Consider the following 22,250-nt stretch of genomic DNA (forward strand, 5'->3'; position numbering starts at 1 on the left):
CAATGGATGTTCCTTAACTGTCAGAGAGGGATGAGTGTAGCCTCATCTAAATGCCACCTTGCTTTTCTTAGTATAGCCAGCTGTCTTGTTCCATGACTACCAAGACACTCTTCTTTGTTGTGTGTCAATAAAGAGGGTATCCCCCTTCTCAGAGGAGTCACTGAGGTGGACTGCTTTCTTAACTGTTTTGGACATCACTGTTAATAACTCATTTTGCTCAGATTATGTACCTCAGTTTGCCTTTATCAAATTTACTTGTAAATTTGCATCTCTCTCTTTCTTTGGCTTTCTCTTTTTTTCTGTCTGTCTCTCTCATAAGAGAGACATTTGTCCACCACTGGAGGTGTCTATGCAGAAGCTGAATGACCATTTGTAAGGAGTAATTGTGTGGGGTAGGTTCAAATTGGATTCAAGGCCCTTGAGACCCCACCAAACTCAGAGATTCTGTGAATCTGACTTTCAAAACAGAAATGAAAAAGACAACTACTTGGCTTCTGTTGACGCTATCACAAGACAAACATGCCCAACAGACAACAACTGAAGCCTGGATGCAAGAGGCCCAAAGCCTCTTCTGCCACCCCTACCCCAGAAGGAACAATCTATCCATCAACTAACAGGACTGAGTCAAACCCAACTGAGAGCCAAGCTCCTATGGCCATCAAGCCGGGAGATGGAAAATGGGGGAAGGAGGAGGAGGAGGAGGAGGCAGGGCTTTTAGATGGGCAGTGCTGACCCATCTGATGAACACGGACAGAGGAGCTGAGGGCTCTGAGCAGAGACCTCCTGGGCTGGCAAAGCCCTAGGAGAACATTCAGCCCAAGCCAGACCAGGGCCAGAAGCCCCTCCACAACACACAGACCCTGTACAAAGCCCCAACCCCCACATCAGGCAGTCTATTCCACTTTAGATGATGGTTGGAATTGCTAGGAAAGTCTTGCGACATCAAGGCCAGATTTTTCTGCCCATCATTCTAGGACAGAGGATCAACTTTTTCCATTACAAGATGGCCTCCATCTAGTAGGAGCTCTTGAGAGAGGGGAAGGGGGCTTTCTTGGACCTCAGGAAACTCACTGCTAAACTGTTGGGACCTAATTTGAGGTCAGTACGAGGGGAACCAGGGCCACCTGGGTGAGCCTGAGTCAGGGAGTGAGGGGGAGAAATCAGACAAGATGACAAGCAGAGGCATCAGCAGCCAGGGGCAGTTGCAAAGACAGCATTTAAAAGGACTTGGGAGGCTGGAGAGCCCCTGGTCCCACACGCTCAGGATTCTGCTCCAACTGTAGGGAGAGCCAAGGCCCTGAGAAAGGCTCCAGGGGCAGCTCTGTGGAGGACAGGGCTCGGGAACCCCAAGGGCAACGAGGCCACTCTCCTCCTGGGTGTGCTCTTCACATCATGGGGTAGGCGATGACAAAATAGTTAAACTCTGTATCGATCAGGTCTCTGTACTTTCGGTAAATGTCCCGCAACATTCTGTCCTCTTCATTTGTCTCATATCTGTTTGTATAAATCCTCACCTGGACCAACATGGAAATCCCACCCCACCCCACATACACAGTGACTGTGGGATCCTTACATAGGTAATCAGTGAAATAAAAGTCCAGTCAGTAAGAATAACCACCTTCCCCCCAAAGATCAATGGGCAGATTAAGTGGAAATCTCAACACCTTCTCAAAGGTGGCAAAGTCCCACCCCTTCACTGTGCCAAGGAAAAACAAAGGGACAGGAGCTGGTGCAAAGTCAGTCAGCTAGTGAGAGGCAAAGTGGAACTCGCACCCAGGTTCCTCCTTTCACTCTGCTCCTCTCCATCTATCCATTCATCATCTCAGCAGCCACTGACTCTGCCACTCAGATGACTGCTGACCTGACTAAGGGACCATCAGCCCTGTAGGCCGAGGCATTGTGGGATATGGCACCTGGTCAGGAGGCCGGGGTCCCCGGGGGACTGGCTACCTTGAGTGTGCGAAGCATGCATTTGCCCTCTTCCTGACTCTGCAGGATTCTCTCCACAAACTTGACATCCAGGAAAGCCCAGATTTTGAAGTAAAATAACTTCTCACAGGACAAGATGAGATGGAGAAGCTCCTCATCCAAGGACTCGTGGTTGTTGTTGAATTCAAAAGTTAATTTCTGGGAAAGGATCAGACAGAAAAGGAACCAGAGCTCATATGGAAGAGGGGGAGCTGGGAGTCCTCTGCTACCCCCTCACCACCATTTGAGACTGTGCAGAAGAAGGGCCTCAGGCACCCACCCTCCTGGCACCTTGGCCACCTCATACCTGAGCAGAGACCACAGAGGCAATTGGCAAGGAAACTATGCCCATATCTGTCCATAAGCAACATGACCAGGAACAGCATGGAGCTAGAGACAAACGGGGGTAGGGCAGGGCTGTGCCATGGGCATCAAAGACCCCAGGCCAGAACTAAACAAGGAAGGTCATGTGGAGAGCAAGGAGCTAAGCCTGGAGAGCCGTGGCTACCAAGCATCAGTCAGTGCTAAAAGAGCTGGGGCAATTGGGACATCTTGAACAAGGCAGCCCAGATCCTGGCTGCCATTTACCTCAGGATCATTAGGACCCTCAGGACACAGAGTTCAAGGCCTAACTTACAGTCTTTTTCTCCTTTTCAATTCTTGCCCTCTTCCAGAAGACTGGAACATACATCTTGATGCTCCTCCAAGTTCTCAGACTTCCCGCTTCCCCAATCTACCTAGTTCTAATGACCTCTTGGCCCTCCACTCAGCTGCACTTGGAGATGGTCCCACCCTTGACCAGGCCACCTCCCACAAGTGTTCCATTTTTCCATGTTCTCGAACACTGAAATTTCTGTATCTAGGTATAATCTTTTATCATTGTGTCTTTCCTTGTGCCCCACCCCATTTTTGTTCTTGTCATAACCTCTGTTCCCTTCATGCTCCCCCAGACCATCACCCTACGTGTGCTGCCTATACACTCCTTCTCACTCTCTCAACTGCTTTGTGAACCAACTCCACCCTCAGCTGTCCTGTATTACTGAATCTCTGGCCTTCTCGTCCTCTCTAGTTATGACTGTCTCAACCCCAACTTTGACTGTTATCACTGCCTGCCTGCTCCCCTGTTCAGATGCTGACTCGCAGAGCCAGGGAAAATTGTGCACCCTTTGTGGGTTGTGTTGCTGGCATGTCTGTTTTCTAATCCCAGATGAGTCTTTACTGCAGTAGGCTAAGTACCTTCTGCCTCCCTAATCAATTCCCTAGCCCATGCAACATCCTAGCATCTCCTTCCCCTGCTCTCTTAGCTGAGAACTTCACTTCAAATATCACAGAAAATGGAGGCCAGTCTCTGAAAGCTTCCTTTTCTTTCCTCCTCACCTCCCATAAACTCCAATGTCTTCCACCACTGGTATTTCTAATGATGAGGTGACTCTTCTTCTAGTTAAGTTCTCTATATGCATCCTTACTCCCATTACATCTTTTCTTCTAGCAGATTCTCTTCTCTCTCTCTCTCTCTCTCTCTCTCTCTCTCTCTCTCTCTCTCTCTCTCTCTCTCTCTCTCTCTCTCTTCCCCCTCCCCCTCTCTCCTTCCTTTCTCTCATCTCTACCCTCTCCCTGTCCCCTGGCTCCTTCCTTGTTCCTTGCAAACATGCCAATGTACTCCCTTCTCGTTGTTAAAAGCAACCAGAACAAGAAACCTTTGCTTGATCCATCCATCCCTACCAGCCATATTCCCGTCTTTCTCTTCCCCTTCCCCGGGAAGGGAGCCTCCTTACCTACCTGCAGCGTGTGGCGGTAGGTAGGCAGCAGGTCAGTGAGGGTGGGCCGCATAGACCAGTCGGGATCACTGAAGTAGCAGCTTCTCAGGCTGACGCTTCGGACGGGAATCTCTTGCAGAAGGATTCGGGTCAGACGCTCGTGCTTCATGACCCGCTCGAAGAAGAAGTTGACCTTCAGGTTGGCGGCGTGCTTGGCCAGCTTGGCCCACGACATGCCCCAGATCACCTGGCCGTGGGGGTCGTGAATGTGGCATTTGATGTTGATGGTCCACAGGGAGCTGGCATTGTTCTCCCCCAGGGTCTCCAGCAGCTCGTCCGAAATGCAGTTATAGTTGAGGGTCAGGACCACCAGGCTCCGGAACATGGCCATGGTCTGGTTGAACTGGGGGCTGCTGTAGACGGCCAGGTGGTGGCTGAAGTAGTCTTCCAGGTTGAGCTCCGAGGCGAAGCTCTCGCTGCGCAGGTGGCTCAGGGAGCTGAGCACGTGGCAGCCCTGCTCCACGGCCAGCCGCGCCCCCTTCAGATTCAGGTAGTCCAGGTGCTTGCTCACCTTCTTGAGAAAGAAGCTCAAGCTCTTGATGAAGGACGTGCGAATGCTGCTCCTCCACACCAGTCGGTCGAGCTCCAGGTGCTGGATGGACAGGGACTTGAGGCGGCTGTTGCTCTTGCCCAGGCACGACAGCAGGCCCCGCATGGTCACCTGGAACTTCTTGGTCAGGACGGCGTTGTACGGGTTCAGGAACTTGATTTCCAGGTGCTCCAAGTAACGGCCGAACTTCTTTACGTACCAGAGCGCCGACTCGAACTCCGACGCGTGGGACCTGGAAGGTCTCCCGCTGAAAGTGATGGTTCGGCACCGCCACAGGTCGGCGGAGTACATCGTTTGGTTCCACTTTCGGCAGACGAGCGCGGCCCTGGACCTGTCTCTGTCTCCTAGCCACCAGAACACCCGGCGTAAGCACACGTCGGGCAGGCTGGCCCAGCAGCTCTGCTCGTGGTTCTGGATCAGGTCACTCTCTTCATCCATAGGGAAATCCGGCGGGGTGTTCCAGGGAGGCGGTGGTGGAAGCAGGTCGCCAAGAGGGGACAAGGAGTCACTTGGTTCCTGGGGGTGGGGAGGCAAAGCGGAGAGGATCTTCTGTTGGTCTGCCCACCCACCCTCCTGCTTGTCCATCTATCCATCTAACCCTAAATGCGTTTCCTTATCAGTCCGTCCTTCGTCCGCGTCCCTAGTTCCGTCTGCCAACCTGTGTGTCTGCTTATCTGTTTGTTCAGCTTCCAGTCTTTGTCCGTCTGTCTTTCTACCTACCTGTGCCTACTGCACTTGTCTATCACGCATCCTTCTGCCTGTTTGTGCAGTTAGCTTCTATCATCTGCCAGTCTGTCTGCCGCCCCCTTTGTCTAGCCATCTTTTTATATGTCTGCAAACTACATTTCTGTTATCTCTGTGTTGGTCAGTTTGGCCACTCGTCTGCCTGCATATCTGCTCGAGCATCTGCCCTTCTCTTTTTCTGCCGTGTGTCTGTATGTCCGCCAATCTGTCCATGTATGTCTGTCCATTCATCTGCTTCCCTGATTCTGTCTACCTGCCTCACGATCTATCTATCTTTTTGTCTGCCAATCTGTCTGTTCATCCATCTATCCGAGCATCTGACTGCTTGTCTGTCTGAGCATCTGTCCTCTGTTTGCCTTTTAAAATAACTTCTGAGAGCATCTCCCTGAGCTCCTCAATTTTCTTCTCCTTCTCAGCACAGAAGGGCCTGTGGACCCATCTCTTTCTGCTCTTCTGTGCCTGATAGCCCGTTTGCTTGCTTGGTTCCATCCATCCATCCATCCATCCATCCATCCATCCATCCATCCATCCATCCTTCTATCCTTCTGTCTGTGTCTGCTGGTCTTCCTATTGGTCTGTCTACTTCCTCTTCTGTGTATGTCTATTGCCTGCCTGCCTGCCCACAAGCATAGCTGCTCCTGTCTGTCATCTATATAATCAGTCACTAAGTATTTATTAAGCACCTATTATGTGCTGGGCACTGTAGTAAATGGTGGTGATACAAAAAGAAGCAAAAGATAGTCCCCACCTCCAAGAAGGTCATGGGAAACAACTAGCAAACACATATGGACAAGCTCTGAATAAGAAAGAGGCAATAGGGGAAGGAAGGTGCATGCATTGAGGGGTGGAAAGAAAGGGTTCCTTCCTGCACAAGATGGGATTTTAGCTGGGACTTCAAGGAAGCCCAGGAATATAGGAGGTGGAGATGAGGAGGGACAGCATCCCAGGCAGGGAGCACAGGCAGATGAAATGCCTGAAGTCTGGAGATGGAGGGTGTTGTTCAAAGAATATCTGGAAGGCCAGTGTCACTGTACACACAGAACTAAGCCCTTGCCTTACAGCTCCTGCCCCCAGGCCTCCTTGGCTGCCTCTGCTCCCAGTTACAACCCCTCCTTCCTCTCCCCTGGACCTCCTTTCCTCAGACACCCCCCCCCCCCCCAGTTCAAGTCACACCCCAGCCTTCAAGGTCAAGCTCAAAGTCCCACTTCCTCTACAAAGCCTCTGCACACCCCCCCCCCCCCCAGCCTGTGGAAGAATCTTAGCAAGCAGGGGAAACACTGCACACCTTCCCCCCCCCCCCCCCCAGTCCTTCAACAGATGCTGTCTCCCTTCTCCAAAAGAGGGCGGTTCAGATCCATTCCCCCTCTCGGTCTATGATTCTGTGACTGAGCCCTCTGTGAGGGCGGGACCCCACTTGGGAGTCTTCTCTAGAGAGGGAGAGACAGAGACAGAGACAGAGAGACTGAGAGAGAGGGAGAAAGAGACAGAGAGACAGACAGAGAGAGAGGGAGACTGAGAGAGACAGGAGACAGGGAGACAGAGAGGGAGGGAGGGAGAAAGAGAGAGAGGAGAGACAGATAGAGAGAGGATAGAGGGAGACAGAGAGAGAGACAGGAAACAGAGACAAAAAGAGGAGAGAGAGGGAGATAGAGAGAAAGAGGGACAGAGGAGAGAGACAGAGAGAGGAGAGACAGGGAAGGAGGGAAAGAGAGAGAATGAGAGACAAAGGAGACTGAGAAAGATAGGAGACAGGGAGAGGAGAGAGAGAGAGAGGGAGAGAGAAGGAGGAAGGGAAATAGAGAGAGGGAGAGAGAGACAGAGGAGAGAGACAAAGAGAGGAGAGAGAGGGAGACAGAGAGCAGAGGGAGACAGAGAGAGAGTGACAGAGAGGAGAGAGAGGGAGACAGAGAGCAGAGGGAGACAGAGAGGGAGTGACAGAGAGGAGAGAGAGACAGATTGAGAGGATGGGGGAGGTGAAGAGGGAGAAGGAGAAAGCGCCTAGGAAATTCCTGGGACAGAGGAATCATCACTAAATTTGTCTGCAACCCTCCGTGGGGGGAGGGGAAGACAAATTGGTGGGAGAATTAGATCTTGCTCTGTAAGGTTACAAATGAGCACAGGATCCTAGGAGATGCTGACTGGACCTAGCCAATTCCTACAGGTTTCTCTACAAATCCCAAAAGAAAGTGGCTAGTGGCTGAGGAGAGGAGGAGGAAGAGGAGGAGCCACGGGGGAGGGCCGCTCACTCGCAGCTCTCTTTAAAACCCCAAGGAAAAGATCCTCCCCATTTCCCTCCTTCTGGACTGAGAACCACCGGTTCCTGGTCAAAAGCCGAGGCTGGGCAAGGCGGAGTGGGGCGGATCCTGACTAGACAGGGAGCCTCCGGGGTGGGCGGCGGGGGTGGGGTGGCATTCTTAGCTTGGTCCCAGAAAGAAAGGTGGGTGCTGGGACCCTTGAGAGGCTGCGGGGGCTGGGCCGGGTTTTTTAAGGTCTAGTCTAGGTAGTAGACCAGGACGGAGTCTGGAGGCTCAGGTGCTGCAGGGATTGTTGCTTCAGTGCTCAAGGCATCGGTGGCTTGGACCTTGGACCGCCGCATCCCATCCCCGTGGTCAGGACCCTGGTCCAGTCTCATCCCGTTCCTGGCGCTGCCTCCACCCACCCGCTGCGCCCTGGATCCGGCTGCCGCCGCTGCCGAAGGCTGGAGCGCGCCCGCCCCCTCCCGTGCGAGGCCCTAGTCCGTCGGGGGCCAGCGCCGCCGCCTGTGCGTGGTCAAGTGCGCCCAGGGCCCCTTGGGCACGCGGGCAGCAGCTGGTTGGCAGCTAACTGGGCTGAAGGGGGCGCCTTTATGACGCTGCCAGATCCTGCCGAGGAGGGGAGGCGCTGGCCCTCTCCCGCCCAAATCACGGGTCAGTGGACGAGGGAAGGGATGGCTGCCCTCATCCCCTCTTCCAGCTCAGGAAGGAGTGAACCCTGCCACTGTCCAACTGTGTGCTCCTGGGCAAACCCTTGCCTCTGTTTCCTCACTGGTGGTCCCTAAGGCCTCCCCTTTCTGACTGCTCTTGGCCTCAAGGACCGGGGCTGGGGGAGGCTGACCTGCCTGCCTCCATGCTTCCAGAGGACAGACCTTGGCAGGACCTAGAACTATGGTTTTCATGGGAGTATCCTGTCCTTGAGATAGCACTTGGAAAGCATTTCCTTGTCAGGAGCTGAAGGGCTTGCCTGCCTCCTACTTGTCAAGGGTCTAGTTCAAGAGCTTTGTTCAGGGCCTTTGGAAGAGGATAAGAAGATAAGTAAGTCAGACTGGTTACTGATGGGGAAACTGAGGCACAGAAATGCCTTGTTTAAAGACAGTCTACTAGCTGGGTCTAGAATTCATTGTCCCTTCCTCCAGGTCAATGGAGCTCTGCCCTAGCACAACCCCCAGATCTTGGTGGGTTCCTTCTTTCCAGCAGGAGGGTGAACCATGACACACTCTCTCCCCCAACCTCTTCTGTTGGACAATCTGGCTGGGTGGTCATGATTAATTGCTGGGGGTGGCTAGGGGACAAAAGAAGGAAGGAAGTTCAAACACTTCTGGAAAAGCTAAAACTCCCCCAAATCAGCCAACACTGCCCTCCTACCATTGGTCACCCTGCCACATTCCCTGAGACCCCTGTTATCAGAAAGCCTCTGAGAAAAACAGAACCCTACCTTCCCCCTCTCCCCCATGGGTCTGGGCAGTGGCTTCTCCATGTCAGGGAACAGTCCAAACAGGGTCGTGGAAGCCAGTGGCTGCCCCCAGATTGTTCCAGTAGCAACATATTCCATCCTTGGTTAACTTAACTGAGAAGTTGGTTGCATATTTCACTTTTTGGGGGAAAAATAAATCTTCAGGACACAGACTTGGAGTGTTACTGCTCAGTGGGCATGCATAGTTTTATAGCCCTTTGGCCATAGTTCCAAATTGCTCTCCAGAATGGTTGGATCAGTTCACAACTCCACCAACAATGCATTAGTGTCTCAGTTTTCCCACATCCCCTCCAACATCTAACATTTTCCTGTTTTGTCATATTAGCCAATTTGATGAGAATGAGGAGGTGCCACAGAGGTGCTTTAATTTGCAATTCTCTAATCAATAGTGATTCAGCGCATTTTTATATGACTATAGATAAATTTCTTCATCTGAAAATTGCCTGTTCACATCCCTTTGATTATGTATCAATTGGAGGATGGCTTGTATTCTTACAAATTTAACTTAGTTCTCTGTATTTGAGAAATGAGACCTTTGTCAGAGATGCTTATTGCAAAATTCCCCCCCCACCCCAGTTTTTTGCTTTCCTTATAATTTTGGTTTCATTGCTTTTATTTGTGCAAAATTACTAATATCATATAACTGAAATGATCTATTTTACATTTTGTAATGCTCTCTATCTCTTGTTTGGTCCTAAATTCTTCCCTTATCCGTAAATCTGACATAAGTATTCCATGCTCTTTAATTTGCTTATGGCATCACCTTTTATGTGTAAGGACTTTTCTCTTGGAAACAAAATCTAATGGATAATGCATAGCAACACCAAGGAAGGCAGGAAGCAGTGGGGATCTTCAGAGGACCTCCTCCCTCCAGCTCAGTGATTGTCCAGATCCACCAGGAATCTTCTACTCCAGAATCTTTCGTTGCTCTGAGAAGCCAAGCGTCCGCACTTCTCCTAATGGAAGGGATAAAGTCAAGTAGCAGACCCAGAGAATGAGAGAGCCGTGGCCATTCTCAGAGATCTCCATCACATAGGGAGGACCTTGACCAAGGCCTGCCAGTCCATGGGGCAGTGACCATTTGGGGCTGCCGATGGGTTGAGCCCTCGCCCTCTCATCTGACCTATTCCCCTTCTGCTCATCAGTCTTCTTCCCTGTGGAAAAGGCAGCAACAAAGGAGGGCAGGGACTCCCATGTCCTGTCTCTAACCCATACCATCTTGGACAAATTATTTCATCTCTTCTTGGCTGCCTCAGCTTCCTCTTTTGTAAAACAAGGGACTGGTCTCTTCTGGCTCTAAATCTAAGATCCTATATTATTCTTCTACTCCAGGCTGCCTGAGCAGAGACCCTGCTTTCTGTCCCCTGTCCCTGTCCTGCATCCTCATGCCATTCTCAATCCCCTCACCTCTCCCTGTGCAAATGACTCCTCCTCCAGGAAGTCTGCCTGGATGTCCCCAGGCTCTTGTGGGTTGTTGTGTAGTCCTTGGGGTAGGGAGACTTTGTTTCTGTACTCAGCCTTCCCTTTGTTCATGCAGGGCATTTAGGATTATTTCCCTTTCCTGGCTTCCAAGCACCTCCCTCCAAAAGGGCCCACTGTGCCCTGAAGATGTGCTTTGGGGGAAGAGGAGGTGCCATGGAGGGGCTCTCCTGGTGGAGGGGAATACTCTGCTGGGGAGGGAAGGGCTGCTCTCCTGAGGGGAGGGGAGCACTCTGGCAGGGGGAGGGGCTGCTCTGGCAGGGGGCCTGCTCACTGGTGCCCTCCCTGAGATCTTCAAGGCCTACCTCATGCTGCTTCAGTACAGGCAGAGGCAGCAGGATGGGGCAATGGGAGCAGTGTTCCAGAACATCATATTCTTCCTCCTTCTTGCCCCTTGCAGGCCAGGGGCTCGATGGCCCTTTGAATGCAGGGCTTCCTTTCTCCTTTGGCCGGACAGCCCTCTCTCTTGTGGATACCTGAGCTGGTTCTGCATCCCGTGGGACTGGAGAAGACTCTTCAGGCTTCAACAGACAGGCATCAAAGGATCTCATTAGCTCTGTGAACCTGTGGCATTCATCCTGCACGTGGGTAATAAGAAGCAGCCACAGTCCAACCAGATAACTTTCACAGGAATGGGTAGAGACCACCCTAGAGCTGCCCCAGCAGTTGGAAAAAGAAGGGACATCTATGAAGGGGAGGATGGGGGGGAGAGAGGGAAGGACGCAGGGATAGAGTGAGGAAGGAAGCGAGGGAGGGAGAGAGGGAGGGAGACAATGAGGGAAGGAGGTAAGAAAGAAGGGAGGAAGGGAGGGAGGAGACACCAAGGACTACTCAGCTTATGTGTGTGTGGGCAGGGGGAGGGGAACCTCCAACTGCTTGTCCTTGCTTTTCTCAAGAGGACCCTCTCCTAAGGGACCACTTGGTGAGACCCCTTTGAGGGACTCTGTGGACTTTCTAGGTGCCCCTCTGGGCCTGTCATGATCTCCAGAATCTCCCTCATTGACTGAAGCGGGAGGTGGGCCTCCTCAGTGGTCCCAGCCTCATCTTCTGCCTGGGGAGGGAGCCACCTTGGGCTCCTCTTCCCCTCCTCTTCCTCTCCCAAGGCTTTATTAAGCTCTTTTTTATATGTCATCTCCCCCATTTGATGGAGAGCTTCTTGAGGGCAGGAAGTGGTTTTTTTGCCCTTTTTTTGTATTCCCAGGGCACAGCACAATGCCTGCTTGGCATACAGTAGGAAGTTAATGGGTTTTTATTGACTGCTTTGAGATCACATAGCTTTGCTTAAGTAAGGAATCGTGTTAGACTTGGACCCAAGAATCCTGCCTCCCACAGGCATAGTCCCAGTGCCAAAAGGAGGAGGAAGAGGGTGAGAAAGGTCTAGCCAGCCTCTCCCCCCCACACCCTGGGCTTAAGCTCCAGAGGGTCAGGGCTGTTCCCCTTGACCTGCCTGTCAGGAGAACCTGACCCCACCCCCCTCGGCTGACAACCAGGCTAGAAAGGAAGCTGGGGGCCCCAAGAATTGGCCACATGATGGAAGGTGGACCCTGAGGCTCTTAGAAAGGCTGAGAGTGAAGTCAGAACAATGATTTCCCACAATTGTACCAGAAACCAGGCTTCATGGGTCTGAAGATGGGACCAGAACTGCCTCAATACTAGGCCCAGCCACAACACCAGAGCATCACTGGGCAGAGGGGGAGCAGTGCATGTAGGTAACAGTTTACAAAGCACTTTATAAATCTGTGATTTGTTCCTCACAACAATATCCATCCATCATCCATCCATCCATCCATCCATCCATCCATCCATCCTATGTATACATGGAAACAGAGGCAGATGGAGGTTAAGTGACTTGCCCAGGGTCATATAGTAAGTAAGTATCAGGGTGAGATTTGACTTCAGATCTTCCTGTCTTCATGCTATGACCAGCCATGGAACCCCACAATATTTTAGAACATCCCCATTATTTTACCACTAGAACTGACCCTGAGTGTTCTCACTGTCCTTCCCAGCCACTAGACGATGTGGGGCACCCCTACTTCACCCCAATTACCAGATCGTGTGGGGGCACTCCCACTGCCCCCACCCCAACCACCAGAGCATGTGGAAGCATGCCCACTGCCCCCACTGTCTTCACCCCACCCAGCCACCAGAGCATGTAGGGGCACCCCCACTGCCCCCACCTCAGCCATCCACTCACCCAATGCTGGGCAAGCTTTGCTTCTGGAATGTCTTGTCTGCCCTCTGGGCTGCTAACTTTCTCTCTGTGAGCTTTGAAAAACACAATCCCAACAATGACACCATTATATCTCTTCCAGTTCTCTTTGGGGAGGGAGTGGCTGTCACAGTCCCTGGCTCATAGATGGCTAGCTCCTCATACATGTTTTCATCCATCTATCCATCCATTCATGAGTGAGTGATGTAGGGTAGAGCTTATATTAAGCTATGGTCCCCTAGGCACCAAGCCAGGGCTCCTGGGATTCACCCATCCATCCATCCTTCCTTCCATCCATCCATCCATCCATCATCCATCCATAAATTCATCCCTCCATCCATCCATCCATCCATCCATCCATCCATCCATCCATCCATGAGTGATGTGGGGTAGAGTTCATATTAGGTCCTGGCCTTTAGGCACCAACCAGGGCTCCTGGGATTCACCCATCCATCCATCCATCCATCCATCCATCCATCCATCCATCATCCATCCATAAATCCATCCATCCATGAGTGATGTGGGGTAGAGCTCATATTAGGTTCTGGTCTTTAGGCACCAAACCAGGGCTCCTGGGATTCTTCTCCCTACCTGCTTGTGCCCATTCTCTTGATGGTCCTTCATCTCTTCCTTCAGGATGACTTCCTTGCATTCTGGACAGATGACTCGGAACCTCAGACAGTGGGCCTCATGGAGGAAGAAGTAGTCAGAGGGCACTTCCTTTTCACTAAGTGGGAGAAATTCAGGTTGGCTTCATGTACTCAAACATGAGCCAGCAACAGGCTGGGCTCAGAGCCTGGTCCATGATGGAAGCTTAATGAGTGGCTAGAGAATGATGCAGCCTGGCATTCTCTGCACGTGTAGGACCAAAGTTGCCCTTTGGAGCTGACAAACCTCTGACTGGCATATCTTCCAGCTCCCATCTGGCCCAGACCCCACTCCAGGCATGACCTCTTCTCCCTTGCCATCCTGCTGGCTCCTCTCCCAGGAGTAATGATGCTAGCACCAGTCTCCACTGCCACCATTCTGGCAGGCACCAGTACCACTATAGAGGGCCCTTCTAGTGCCTTACCATATTCCTCCCAGACCTTTCAAGTCCTGGGCCTCCATGGTCCTCTCTACTTTAGCCTCAATGGACAGCCACCCCTGAGACCACCCCTGCTCATGACTATGACCCTTGGAGAACCCCCATGACTGTAGCCTCCTGTGCCTCCCCCGCTCCATCCTCACCTCCTCTATAACCTATTTCCCCTCCTTTTAAGACCTGCTGCCCTCCCCATTTGGATATCATGTCCCATCCCACTTATGTAGCCTTAACCTTTTGGTCAGAATTTTCCCCATGCCTCCCTTTGGTCTCTGATTCCCACTCCCTTCAAACTTTCACTGTATCAGCCATGCCCACTCCAACCTGAACAACAAGCCCGCCTTTTTGTCTCCTTTCCCAGGCTCTTGTGTTGAAACTTGAATCTTGTTAAGGTTCCCATGACCACCCCCAGTTAGTGCAGTAAGTACCTACACAGCCAGCCACAGGAAATAGGAACTAAGAGTGCAGAGAAGACCTGAGGATCCACTCAGCAAGACTGCCTCCTAAATTTTTGAAGACCGATGAAGAGCCTCTCTGTTAAATGAGAAGGCAGCCAGGTCTAGGGCTGTGTGAATCCCCATGGTGACCTGGCATCGATATGCCAAGGAGTGAACCCTAAAGTGATAAGTGACTAAACCCTGCTCCTTCCTTGAATCCTCCTCCAATGGCCAAGGGCTCCACCCTCTGATCCACAATGCGCTCTGCTCCGTCCTCTGGCTCTTTCCTGCACTGGCTGCCCCACCCCCAAGCCAGCATTCCCGTACCATCTGCTTCTGCATTCTCTGTGCTTTATTAAAACATGATTATACACATTGTGCACCACTGGCTGCCCATGGGATCTTTCCCATGAGTATCCAAAGAACCAGGCTTGTTCACCTTGACTCAACTGGAGGACAGCCCAGGGAGGATCTTAATTTGTCAGCAGTCACACCCACTGGAAGGTGAGTTGGCTGCCCTGAGCCCACTGGGGAAAGTGAGGGTTGGCAAAGGATTCTCATATCCCCTTCTCTGACCACTTCCTAGGGCTGCCAGAGGAAGTCAGGGAGGCTGATTGGGCATCATGGGGGAGGCTTTCCCAGGGACTTCCTGTCCTGTGACCCACAAGGGGGAGTCCAAGCCTTCTTTTCTCTGAATCCTCATGCCCACCCTATATCCTCTGAAAGACAAGGACCTCTTCTGGAAGCTCCCTCACTTTTTCCCTAGACCCCAGAACCCTAAATGTCTTTTCTCATCTCCCTGCCCCCCTCAAAGGAACAGGCTTCCTTCTTTACCAGAGGTCTCCACACTTTCCTGCCCCCCCCCCCATCTTCATTCCATTCCTCTCCCTGGCTCCTTCCTTATCTTCCCACAAATGTGCTCAGGGGGTCACCAAGGACAGGGGGGAGTGGTAAGAGTCCAGGCTGGTGGCTGCAGCAGTCCTATGCCCTCCATCCCAGCCTAGGCCAGCCTCTCAGCATCAGCGTAGATGTGATCCTGTCCAGGTTGGTCCATCCATCCTCTTTGCTCTTCCCCTCAGGTAGTGAATCAGTTGCCAGATATTTCCTTGGAGAGCACACAGAGCTACTTCGCAGCACCCCCCTCCCCCCAGTTCAGGTGCTCATGACCTCTTGCTAAAATCTCTGGGATCCCTACTGCCTCTGATCTCTCCAATGTCGGCCAAAACTGTCTTCCTCAAGTATAGATCTGACTAGGTCACTCCCTACTCCATCCACCCCAGTAGATCCCTAGTCTCTTTGGGATCAAATACAAGTTTTGCTCTGGATATGTATACCCTCCCTCGTCATCCAAGATCCCTGGCCTTCCCTGTACCTGCTCAGGCTGTGCCTTCTGCCAGGCATGCCCTCCCTCCTCCCACTGGGTCCCTGACCTCCCTAGCACTGCCTGGTAAGCATTTCTTATACTGTCTGTCCTCACACATGTCCTGGTTGTCTTCCTCCTAAAGGCTCTCCCATACAGGCCCCCAGCATTGCACACCGGGCCAGGCATTTAATCCTGGTCAAAACAACTTGGAAAACTTGGGAACTCTGATCAGAGGACTCAGGAGGCAGAGGGAGCAGATGTCTTTGCACAGGGCCAATCAAAGAGATTTTGTCTGTGGAAAGACAAAGGTGGGGGAGGGGAGACAGGAGGACAAAGACTGCAGACCTGAAAACAGAATAGACTCAAATTTAAATAAATATGTTGATGGCTCAGTTCTGGCCCCTGTCTCCCATGGCCTAAATCAGCTTGACTCCAGTCTGGCCTCGTCCAGCTGGACCAGAACCTGGCCCCTCACAAGCTTCGCATTTTGTTTTCTTTATTGGAATGGCTCCTCAAACCTCTTAGCTTTCCTTCTCTCTTCTTAGTCTTACTTCAGTCAAGCAACATGTGTCTATTAAGTGCCAGGTATATTAAGTATTATGTGCCAGGCACCAGGTACAGATGGGAGAGTCATTCTAGCAAAGCTTGAACTCACTACCTGATGCGACAGAGGGCCTCAGCCACTGAGGACCCTGGAAACAGAGGATTGTGTGCTCACCTCCCAGGGCCAGAACAGGAGGGTAGCTTTCTACTATGGGAGCAGTTTTACAATCTCTCTGGAGAGAGATTTAAAATACCTTCTTCCATACACACATAGGTACATATATATGTATATGTGTGCAGAGTCTTACAGAAGAGTGCTTGGATAGGGCAGCAGAGGAAGAGACAGAGAGAAAGAGGAGATGGAGGGAGGGGGAAGAGAGAGATAGGCAGAGAAAGGGGGAGAGATAGAGACAGAGAAAAAGAATGGGAAAGAGAGAAGAAGAAGAAGAGGAGAGGAGAAAGAGAAGAAAGACAGGCAGAGACAGAGAGGGAGAGAGACAGAGTAAGGGCACAAGAAAAACAAAGGAGGGGAAGGAGTAAGAAGAGGGAGGAATAGAATGAGGGAGGAGTAGGAGGAGGGAGGAGGAGGAGAGAGGAGGAGGGACAGAAAGAGGAAAACAAAATGAAGAGGAGAGAGATACAGGCAGAGTAAGGGGAAAAGATAGACAAAAACACAGAAACAGAAAGAGGGAAGGGGAGAGAGAGAGAGAGAGAGAGAGAGAGAGAGAGAGAGAGAGAGAGAGAGAGGGGGGCAGGCAAAGGCAAAAGATAGAGGGATAGAGAAGTGACTGGGACTGTCCCCCAGCAGCTGGACAGCGGCCATTCTCCCAGAGATTGACCTTCACCCTTGTAACTCTTGGGGGTTTCCCTTTTCTGTGATTCAGAGCCTCTTTCCAGCCAGAAGGGACTGGGTTTCATCTTCTCCAAGATTTGCCATATGCGGGAGGTGGCATAGTTTCCGATTAATTTCTCTGATATTTTGGATTTTGATCACTATTTGCATTTCAGAAAACAATCATTTGCACGCTAAAGTAAATTTTTCTTGCTCTGAGTTTTGCTAAAGAGGTGCAAAGCAAGGAGGGTTCCTCCAAATTTAGCTGGCCTGAAGACTCCTTTCTCAGCTCAAACATAGCTAGCAGGTTTTACACAGATCGTGAAGGTCTGCACATCAATTTGCTCTTTACAAATAGGACCTCATTTTATGCTCCCAGCCCCCTAGGAGCAAGATGTGGTCCCTTCCCCAGAGTTATGCGACCACTCTCCTTTCCCTCATTCTCTCTTTTCCTCCCTGCTCTCCACCTCTCTATCAGACCCAGGCTTTCAGTGGGGATTAGATTACCAGTACAGGGCTGGTAAAAGCTGACAAACTCCAAGGGGGTTGAGTTACACAATCAAGCCTCCCAGCTCACTGGAGTCTGGGGGAGGAAGGGCTGGGTGACCTTGGGGGGCTCTCCTGCCCACATCTCCTGTGGTCTCCCAGTTCCTTCTCCTCCTCTTCCTCTCCCAGGCTTCACTGGTCCAGTGGCCATGCCCCCTGCATCGAGGTGTGCTTGAATCTCCTATCCCATCCCATGGGAGCACAGGGTAAGGAGGCTGCCTCTCCTGGCAGTCCTCAATTCTCCCTTCCTGCCCAGCCACTGGGCCAGGAGGGGGCTGAAGACACAGACACCAACTTACCAGTTTGTGCAGAGCTGGAGATCACCTTCCATGTTGCTTCTGGGACTCAGTGTGTTTCAGTTTCCTGTAACGTTCTAACTAGGAAATGAAACTGAAACCAGCCCTGGCAGCAGCCAAAGTGCTGTCCAGCCTCAGGGGATGGGAGAAAGAAAGTTCAGTTCTGCCCCGCTGCCAGGGGTCTGCTTGGCATAAGTCTTTGAAAGTGCATGGGCAGAGGCAGAGAGAGGGCTCAAGGTGGGAGGGTCTGACAGGTGTCACTCTGGATGTGGAGTTGTGGATGGGACTTCCAGGACGGGTCTGAGGAACAGATATGGAGGGTGGATTGGTCTGCAGCCCTGGAGCAGCCCTCTGAGGGGCCTGGGATACCTGCCCTGAGCCAGCGAAGATTTGAAGGGCACACCTGGTCATACCAGGTGAGGGTCCCCTTTAGAACTTGGCTTTGAGATTCCCGCAGACACTTTCATAAGCCATCCTCCTCTGTTCAGAGAGAAAGCACTACAGACAGAGAGGGACTCAGAGCTGGAGATCTTGGGGAATAGCCAGCAGAGGGGCCTAGGAAAGGAAGAGGGTAGCAAGCATTTAAATCTCTTCCAATCAGCCCCATTCCCCTCTCAGACCTAACTATTTAAGGAGGCCCCCAGGACTTCACCTCATCATGCCCCCCATCTCTTGGATTTCATTATTTCCAGAAACTCTTGGTCCTGCTTCCTCAGCGCCCCAAGTCCCTGGGACCCTCCCCTACTCTGGCTACAGATGATGGTCCTCCGCTATGTAAAGAGACCCCCAAGACAGCACCTCATCATTCCTCACCCCATTGATTTCTCAGTAACATATGCCTCCTGGGATCATTTTCCATTCCTGTCAGAGGGACATTCTGTCCCACCCTGAGCTGGGCACCACCTCCTCCCACTTCTGCTTCTTTTTAGATGTCTCTCCCATCAGACTGTGAGCTTTCTGAGGCCAGAGACTGTCTTATGACTTTCTCTGCATCCCTCCTGCTTAGTTCAGTGACTGGCACATAGTGGGCCCTTAACAGACATGCACTGACTGACTTATACTTCCCTCCTTGCATTCTCCCTGCCCCTCTCTGAGTCCCAATTTCCTCAGTAAAAATGAGGAGGATCCTTGAGGACCTCTAAGGCCCCTCTATATGCTGTGAGATCCAGTATTTCTTAACATTGGGCCTCAGTCTCCCTCTTAGTCTCCATTCTCCCCTCCCTTCCCCTTTCCCACTGCTGGGGCCAGATGGACCCTGTCTAACCTCCCCACCCTGGGTGGCCTGAACTAGTTTGTGCCAGAGAAGGATGTCAAGCCTTTGGTGGTGGAAGGGTGAGGGGTGATGGTTCCCTTCCCTCCTGAAGTTACTCCTACACACTTTTTCTTGACTAGCTTGTGTCAGTGCTGTATCACAAGGAGGATATCAGCTCCTGTTGGGGGTCACCTTTGTGTCTCTGACATGAAGCACAGTGTCAGGTACACCCTCAGTCAGTGCTTCATAAATGCTTATTGCATAGAGAAGGACATCTCCTAAAATTTCATCTGCTGGGTATAAACTGGTGATCTCAGGCCATTGTGGAGTACAGTCAGAAAAAGCTGTCAGTGCTAGAGCCTGGCCCTTTCTGACAACTCAAAGGACAGCTAAGAGTAGACCTGGGACCTGGGGAGTAGGAACCATCCATGTCTGCTTTGGGGTAGAGTTGGGGAAAGGGTGAGTAGAGGGCATGTGAGGGGTGGGGGGATGGGATAGGGGAAGTAGGGGTAGGGATGGCGGTGGGTGGGAGTAGGTAAAAGTACCTTCATTCAGGTGGCCTGAGAGGCCCCACTGGGGGAAATAGAGAAATAGAGACACGCAGAGACAGATGACAGAGATAAAGACAGAGAGAAACAGAGACATAGACTGAAGCACAGAGACAGAGACAGAGCAAAGGGGAATTCCCTGGGGGAGGGGAGCCCTGCAACACCAGGTCAATATCCACAGCAACCCCTATGGATATGCATGCTATTTCCAGGGTCAATTCATGAAGTAGAAACTTTCTTCCTCAAAGACAAAATCAAAATATTTATTCAGATACCAGAAAGCCAATTCCACCATGGTGACAAGGAAGTTTGTACACATTACCAACAGGAGGAGGACCACCCCGAGCCTTCCCTCTGTCAGACCTCCCCGCAAACAAACTGCCTGAAGCAAAATCACTCCCTCACTCATGCTAGATGCTCTGCTCTGCTCTGCCTGCTCTCTCCCGATGAACATCTCATCACTGGATCCAGATGGCTCAGGAGGAGAAAGGAGGCTGGTGACCTCGCACAGCCCTCCCTCACTCAAAACAATGTCAAGTGAAGTCATGTCATCATTTCTCTGCTGGGGTGGTCTTCTTCAAAAACGAATGACAAATGAAGCAGACCATTTTCTTTTGTATTATATTTTGTTTTGTCTTATGGTTTCTCCCATTCATTTTAATTCTTCTATGCAACATGACGAAGGTGAAAATGTATTTAATAGGAATGTATGTGTACAACTTATATAATATTGTGTGCCATCTCAGGGAGGGAGTGGAGAGGGAGGGGGAAAGGAGGGGGAGGGAGGGGAAAAAAATCTAAGGTATATGGAAGTGATTGCAGAACACTGAAAACAAATAAAATAATTTAATAATAAGAAAAAAGAAAAGGAGAAACACACAAGCCTGCTCTCTCCCAGCTCTGCCTCACTCTCTCTTCCTGCTCCACCCATTTGGCAAACTCCTCCCACCAAGGGCTTCATGTGGCTCAAGCTGTGGGCTGGGCCAAAACTCAAAGCAGGTGATGTGAACCTATTAAGGGGAAGAGAAGATCTTAAAATTCCTTTACCGTTACAAACTCTGAGTTTGAGCTTCTGTCATCTGGATAGAGTAGGGGAGATCTTAGGCAGTGCCAGGATCTTGGAAGAGACTCCATCACCAAGGGACTGAACTGTGATCCTGGAGAGGAATAGATGAGGATTTTGTCCTTCACCACAACTTCCCTGAGTTATTCAGCCAATGCTCTTCTGAGTAGATGAGGAACCATCTCTATCTGAGCATTTATATGACACCACTGTGCTCCAGGCACTGTGTGCTAAGCACTTTTTACAACAGTGATCTCATTTGATCCTCACAACCTGAGAGGGAAGTGCTATTATCATCCCCATTGTACAGCTGAGGTAACTGAGGCCAGCCAAAGTGAGGTGAATCACTCAGGGGCACACAGCTGGGAAGTATCTGAGGCCAGATTGGGACAGAGGGCTCCCTGACCAGGCATTGCCTCACCTATCAGCCTCTTGGAGTCCCAGAACTTTGGGGTAGAATCGTGAGACCAAAGTGTAATTGATGAATGTTGGGGCATTGCCCCTCTACACAACTCCAAGTTTTTTCCCTTCTGGAGGGAATCCAAAGGCCAGAGAAGTATTGTATAAAAGGAAAAGAATTGGATTAATTGTTAATGGGATATTACATATTCTTTATGTGTTTTCTGTACTCTGTGGTGCAACATGAAGGCCACCCTATTCCTGAAGACCATTGTTATTATGAGTAGTTATCATGGGCACTCCTTTATGCACACATCTGTAGATCAAACACGAGCTGTATTTTGAGTTATATTCTGAAGTCTGGGTGAGGGCAAAATAAGGCAAAGGAATTGGCTGAAGGAGAGGGGGAAGGAGTTGAGATTAAACCTTTTCTATGTGGGTCTGGTTACAGCTGAATAAGACTTTTATGTTTCCAGGTCAAACATGCCTCATGTCCTAAAACCAAGTCACACAAAGTCAGCAAGCATTTATTAGACACTTATTATGGGCCCTAAGTACTGGGAATCCAAACACAAGCAAAAAGAAAGCCAATCCTCCACCCACCGTGCCTCCCCGCCTCCCAGCCAGGGACTTTAATTCTAAATGGGGGGATGCAGGGGAGGGGTCTAGAATGAAGTATGAAGAGAAGTAAAGACAGGTCTGGCCTGGGAGTTAGGGTCCAGACCCTTCAGCATCCCCCGTTCCCTTCCTCTGGACTCTGGAGTATATCGAGGCTGTGGCTTGAAATGCAGCACTGACTAAGGCAGAGGGTAGAGGGCAATGGCCTCCCTGAAGGACCATTAGCTTCCCAGGCTCTGAAGTTACCCTGCCAAGACTTACAGCTCTTTCCCAGATTCTCTCGTCGGATTCTTCTCTCCCTCCCCCAGCTTGGACGGGTGACCTTGGGCAAGTCACTTCACCCTGTTCCCTCATCTGTAAAATGAGTTGGAGAAGGAAATGGGAAACCAGTCCAGTATTTTGTCCAAGAAAACCCCAAAGAGGCTGAAAAGGGTTGGACACAGCTGGACAGGACAATCAGCCTTTGATCACCTCCAACTAGTGCCCTGTGAGATATGAGAGAAGGTGGTAATTTCCTTGGACCTATTCAAAGTCCCAGGAATTTTCTTTTGCAATCATAAAGTGATTGGAGGGGAAGAGCATACTGAGGGACACATTCAACACATTCAGTGTCACATAGAAAAGAAAGAACTAGAATAGTAGGAAATATAGAAGACAACGGAGTTAGTTCTACTATATCTCAAATCCACTTTTGACAATGAGTCTAGGGCACTGGGCAGGGCTCTATGTCCTGCCTGTCCCCCAAGGGCTTCACTTTCCCTGGCGAGACT

The 22,250-nt window shown here is 51.0% G+C and overlaps 2 protein-coding genes and 1 long non-coding RNA gene across 17 annotated transcripts; 1 reads left to right on the plus strand and 2 right to left on the minus strand.

The window, feature by feature from the left end:
• Nucleotides 1-1,198: 1,198 nt before the first annotated feature.
• FBXO39 (F-box protein 39) lies at nucleotides 1,199-7,838 on the minus strand. 3 transcript variants are annotated; one of them, XM_072619027.1, is made up of 4 exons: nucleotides 7,739-7,838; nucleotides 3,748-4,851; nucleotides 1,951-2,127; nucleotides 1,199-1,514 (listed from the first exon to the last, which is right to left on the minus strand). In XM_072619027.1, the coding sequence occupies exons 2-4, from the start codon at nucleotides 4,771-4,773 to the stop codon at nucleotides 1,386-1,388; spliced, it is 1,332 nt and encodes a 443-aa protein (XP_072475128.1). In that variant the 5' UTR covers nucleotides 4,774-4,851; nucleotides 7,739-7,838; the 3' UTR covers nucleotides 1,199-1,385. The 3 variants fall into 3 exon arrangements, with proteins under 3 accessions (XP_072475128.1, XP_072475127.1, XP_072475130.1); XM_072619026.1 differs by lacking the exon at nucleotides 7,739-7,838 and adding an exon at nucleotides 7,661-7,733; XM_072619029.1 differs by lacking the exons at nucleotides 1,199-1,514; nucleotides 7,739-7,838 and adding an exon at nucleotides 7,661-7,734 and having other exon boundaries at nucleotides 2,027-2,127; nucleotides 3,744-4,851.
• Nucleotides 7,839-7,929: 91 nt separating this feature from the next.
• On the plus strand, nucleotides 7,930-20,268 carry LOC140510407 (uncharacterized). Of its 2 annotated transcripts, none has more exons than XR_011969222.1 (5): nucleotides 7,930-8,369; nucleotides 10,688-10,875; nucleotides 11,893-11,992; nucleotides 13,136-13,245; nucleotides 13,945-20,268. It is a non-coding gene; the product is annotated as an uncharacterized lncRNA (long non-coding RNA). The 2 variants fall into 2 exon arrangements; XR_011969223.1 differs by having other exon boundaries at nucleotides 7,938-8,369; nucleotides 10,688-10,871.
• Nucleotides 9,138-17,725, minus strand: XAF1 (XIAP associated factor 1). 12 transcript variants are annotated; one of them, XM_072619045.1, is made up of 5 exons: nucleotides 17,604-17,725; nucleotides 13,091-13,226; nucleotides 12,485-12,555; nucleotides 10,593-10,808; nucleotides 9,138-9,764 (listed from the first exon to the last, which is right to left on the minus strand). In XM_072619045.1, the coding sequence occupies exons 1-4, from the start codon at nucleotides 17,633-17,635 to the stop codon at nucleotides 10,604-10,606; spliced, it is 444 nt and encodes a 147-aa protein (XP_072475146.1). In that variant the 5' UTR covers nucleotides 17,636-17,725; the 3' UTR covers nucleotides 9,138-9,764; nucleotides 10,593-10,603. The 12 variants fall into 12 exon arrangements, with proteins under 12 accessions (XP_072475146.1, XP_072475145.1, XP_072475144.1 ...); XM_072619044.1 differs by lacking the exon at nucleotides 17,604-17,725 and adding an exon at nucleotides 15,498-15,580; XM_072619043.1 differs by lacking the exon at nucleotides 12,485-12,555.
• Nucleotides 20,269-22,250: the final 1,982 nt, after the last annotated feature.

This window comes from Notamacropus eugenii, chromosome 6, assembly GCF_028372415.1.
Source record: "Notamacropus eugenii isolate mMacEug1 chromosome 6, mMacEug1.pri_v2, whole genome shotgun sequence".
NCBI lineage: Eukaryota > Metazoa > Chordata > Mammalia > Diprotodontia > Macropodidae > Notamacropus > Notamacropus eugenii.